At 48.4% G+C, this 2,500-nt stretch overlaps 1 protein-coding gene across 3 annotated transcripts in view; it reads left to right on the plus strand.

The window, feature by feature from the left end:
* The window catches only part of LOC149984734 (intermembrane lipid transfer protein VPS13B-like), a 283,030-nt gene that overhangs the window by 258,633 nt on the left and 21,897 nt on the right, over positions 1-2,500 (plus strand). For all 3 annotated transcript variants that reach the window (XM_090215719.1, XM_090215714.1, XM_090215713.1), the window contains exons 28-29: positions 175-302; positions 1,468-1,691. In XM_090215719.1, coding sequence (XP_090071845.1) covers positions 175-302; positions 1,468-1,691 — 352 coding nt within the window. The remainder of the gene's footprint in view (positions 1-174; positions 303-1,467; positions 1,692-2,500) is intronic.

Genomic DNA, 2,500 nt, shown 5'->3' on the forward strand with positions numbered 1-2,500 from the left:
CAGGCCTGCCTCCAATCAGGGCCCTACCTTGCAGGCCTGCCTCCAATCAGGGCCCTACCCTGCAGGCCTGCCTCCAATCAGGGCCCTACCCTGCAGGCCTGCCTCTGGGCTCAGTGAGGGCCGGAGGGACCTGTGCTGCAGGTGGTTAAATGACTCAGTGTTTGGTTGTTTCAGAGCGTTGGTGATGACGTATCAGGAACACCTGGGCATAACCTACGTGACGCTGAACGAGGACCCCTGTCCTCACATGGTCATCCACAACCAGACCCCTCTGTCTATGCTGCTCAGGGAGAATGTCAAGGGTAAAGTCTGACACACACACACACACACACACACATAGACACGAACGCACGCACGCACACACACGCACACGCACACACACACACACACACACACACACACACACACACACACACACACACACACACACACACACACACACACACAGAGAGATACATACATTTGTAAACACACTGTTATGCCTCAAGACATATTTCCTCCTGCCAACCTGATGTCAGAACTACACCTCTCCTCATTAACAGTCCAACCTGATGTCAGAACTACACCTCTCCTGATAACAGTTCAACATGATGTCAGAACTACACCTCTCCTGATAACAGTTCAACATGATGTCAGAACTACACCTCTCCTCATATAACAGTCCAACCTGATGTCAGAACTACACCTCTCCTCATATAACAGTCCAACATGATGTCAGAACTACACTTCTCCTCATATAACAGTCCAACCTGATGTCAGAACTACACCTCTCCTCATATAACAGTCCAACATGATGTCAGAACTACACCTCTCCTCATATAACAGTCCAACCTGATGTCAGAACTACACTTCTCCTCATATAACAGTCCAACATGATGTCAGAACTACACCTCTCCTCATATAACAGTCCAACCTGATGTCAGAACTACACCTCTCCTCATATAACAGTCCAACCTGATGTCAGAACTACACTTCTCCTCATATAACAGTCCAACCTGATGTCAGAACTACACCTCTCCTCATATAACAGTCCAACCTGATGTCAGAACTACACTTCTCCTCATATAACAGTCCAACCTGATGTCAGAACTACACCTCTCCTCATAAAACAGTCCAACCTGATGTCAGAACTACACCTCTCCTCATATAACAGTCCAACATGATGTCAGAACTACACCTCTCCTCATATAACAGTCCAACATGATGTCAGAACTACACCTCTCCTCATATAACAGTCCAACATGATGTCAGAACTACACCTCTCCTCATATAACAGTCCAACCTGATGTCAGAACTACACCTCTCCTCATTAAACAGTCCAACCTCAGACATGATGTCAGAACTACACTTCTCCTCATATGTGTTAACCTCAGACATGCTTTTTTTGTACGTACTTTGTGAATGAATATCTTTTTAAAATGGTCAAATAACATGAATCAACTGTTTACTATTTGTCCTCCCCCCCAGAACCCCCCAGGACAGAGGTCTACTGCCGCCCCCTCCCTGCCAACTCCTCCCTCCACCATGGCCTCTACCACCACTTCTCCAGCTTCCCCACCTGCAGACAGAGAGAGCCTCTACCCACCATTCTGCTGAAGACCAGTCCTGACCCCAACAGTCTGCCGCCCAGCGACCTGCAGGCGTCTCCGGAGTGGAGCGACCCCGTGGACATCAACTGCCCCGGCACACAGGTCAACAACTAATACGACCCACTGGGCTGATATCTGCCATTTAGGTTGGACATGCTTGCAGACATTTTGTTTTCATGTTCCTGAGAATCAGACCCACTATACTGGCGTTGCAAGAGCCACACAACATTATCCCCTACCAGCACCCATAGACACAACATTATCCCCTACCAGCACCCATAGACACAACATTATCCCCTACCAGCACCCATAGACACAACATTATTCCCTACCACCACCCATAGACCCAACATTATCCCCTACCACCACCCATAGACCCAACATTATCCCCTACCACCACCCATAGACACAACATTATCCCCTACCACCACCCATAGACCCAACATTATCCCCGTACCACCCATAGACCCAACATTATCCCCTACCACCACCCATAGACCCATTATTATCCCCCACCACCCATAGACCCAACATTATCCCCTACCACCACCCATAGACACAACATTATTCCCTACCACCACCCATAGACCCAACATTATCCCCTACCACCACCCATAGACACAACATTATTCCCTACCACCACCCATAGACCCAACATTATCCCCCACCACCCATAGACCCAACATTATCCCCTACCACCACCAGTAGACACAACATTATTCCCTACCAGCACCCATAGACACAACATTATTACCTGTTCCCACCCATAGACCCAACATCATCCCCCGTACCACCCATAGACACAACATTATCCCCTACCACCACCCATAGACACAACATTATCCCATACTACCACCCATAGACCCAACATTATCCCCTACTACCACCCATAGACCCAACATTATCCCCTA

Source organism: Oncorhynchus mykiss, chromosome 2, assembly GCF_057628025.1.
Source record: "Oncorhynchus mykiss isolate SJ-2025 chromosome 2, ASM5762802v1, whole genome shotgun sequence".
Lineage (NCBI taxonomy): Eukaryota > Metazoa > Chordata > Actinopteri > Salmoniformes > Salmonidae > Oncorhynchus > Oncorhynchus mykiss.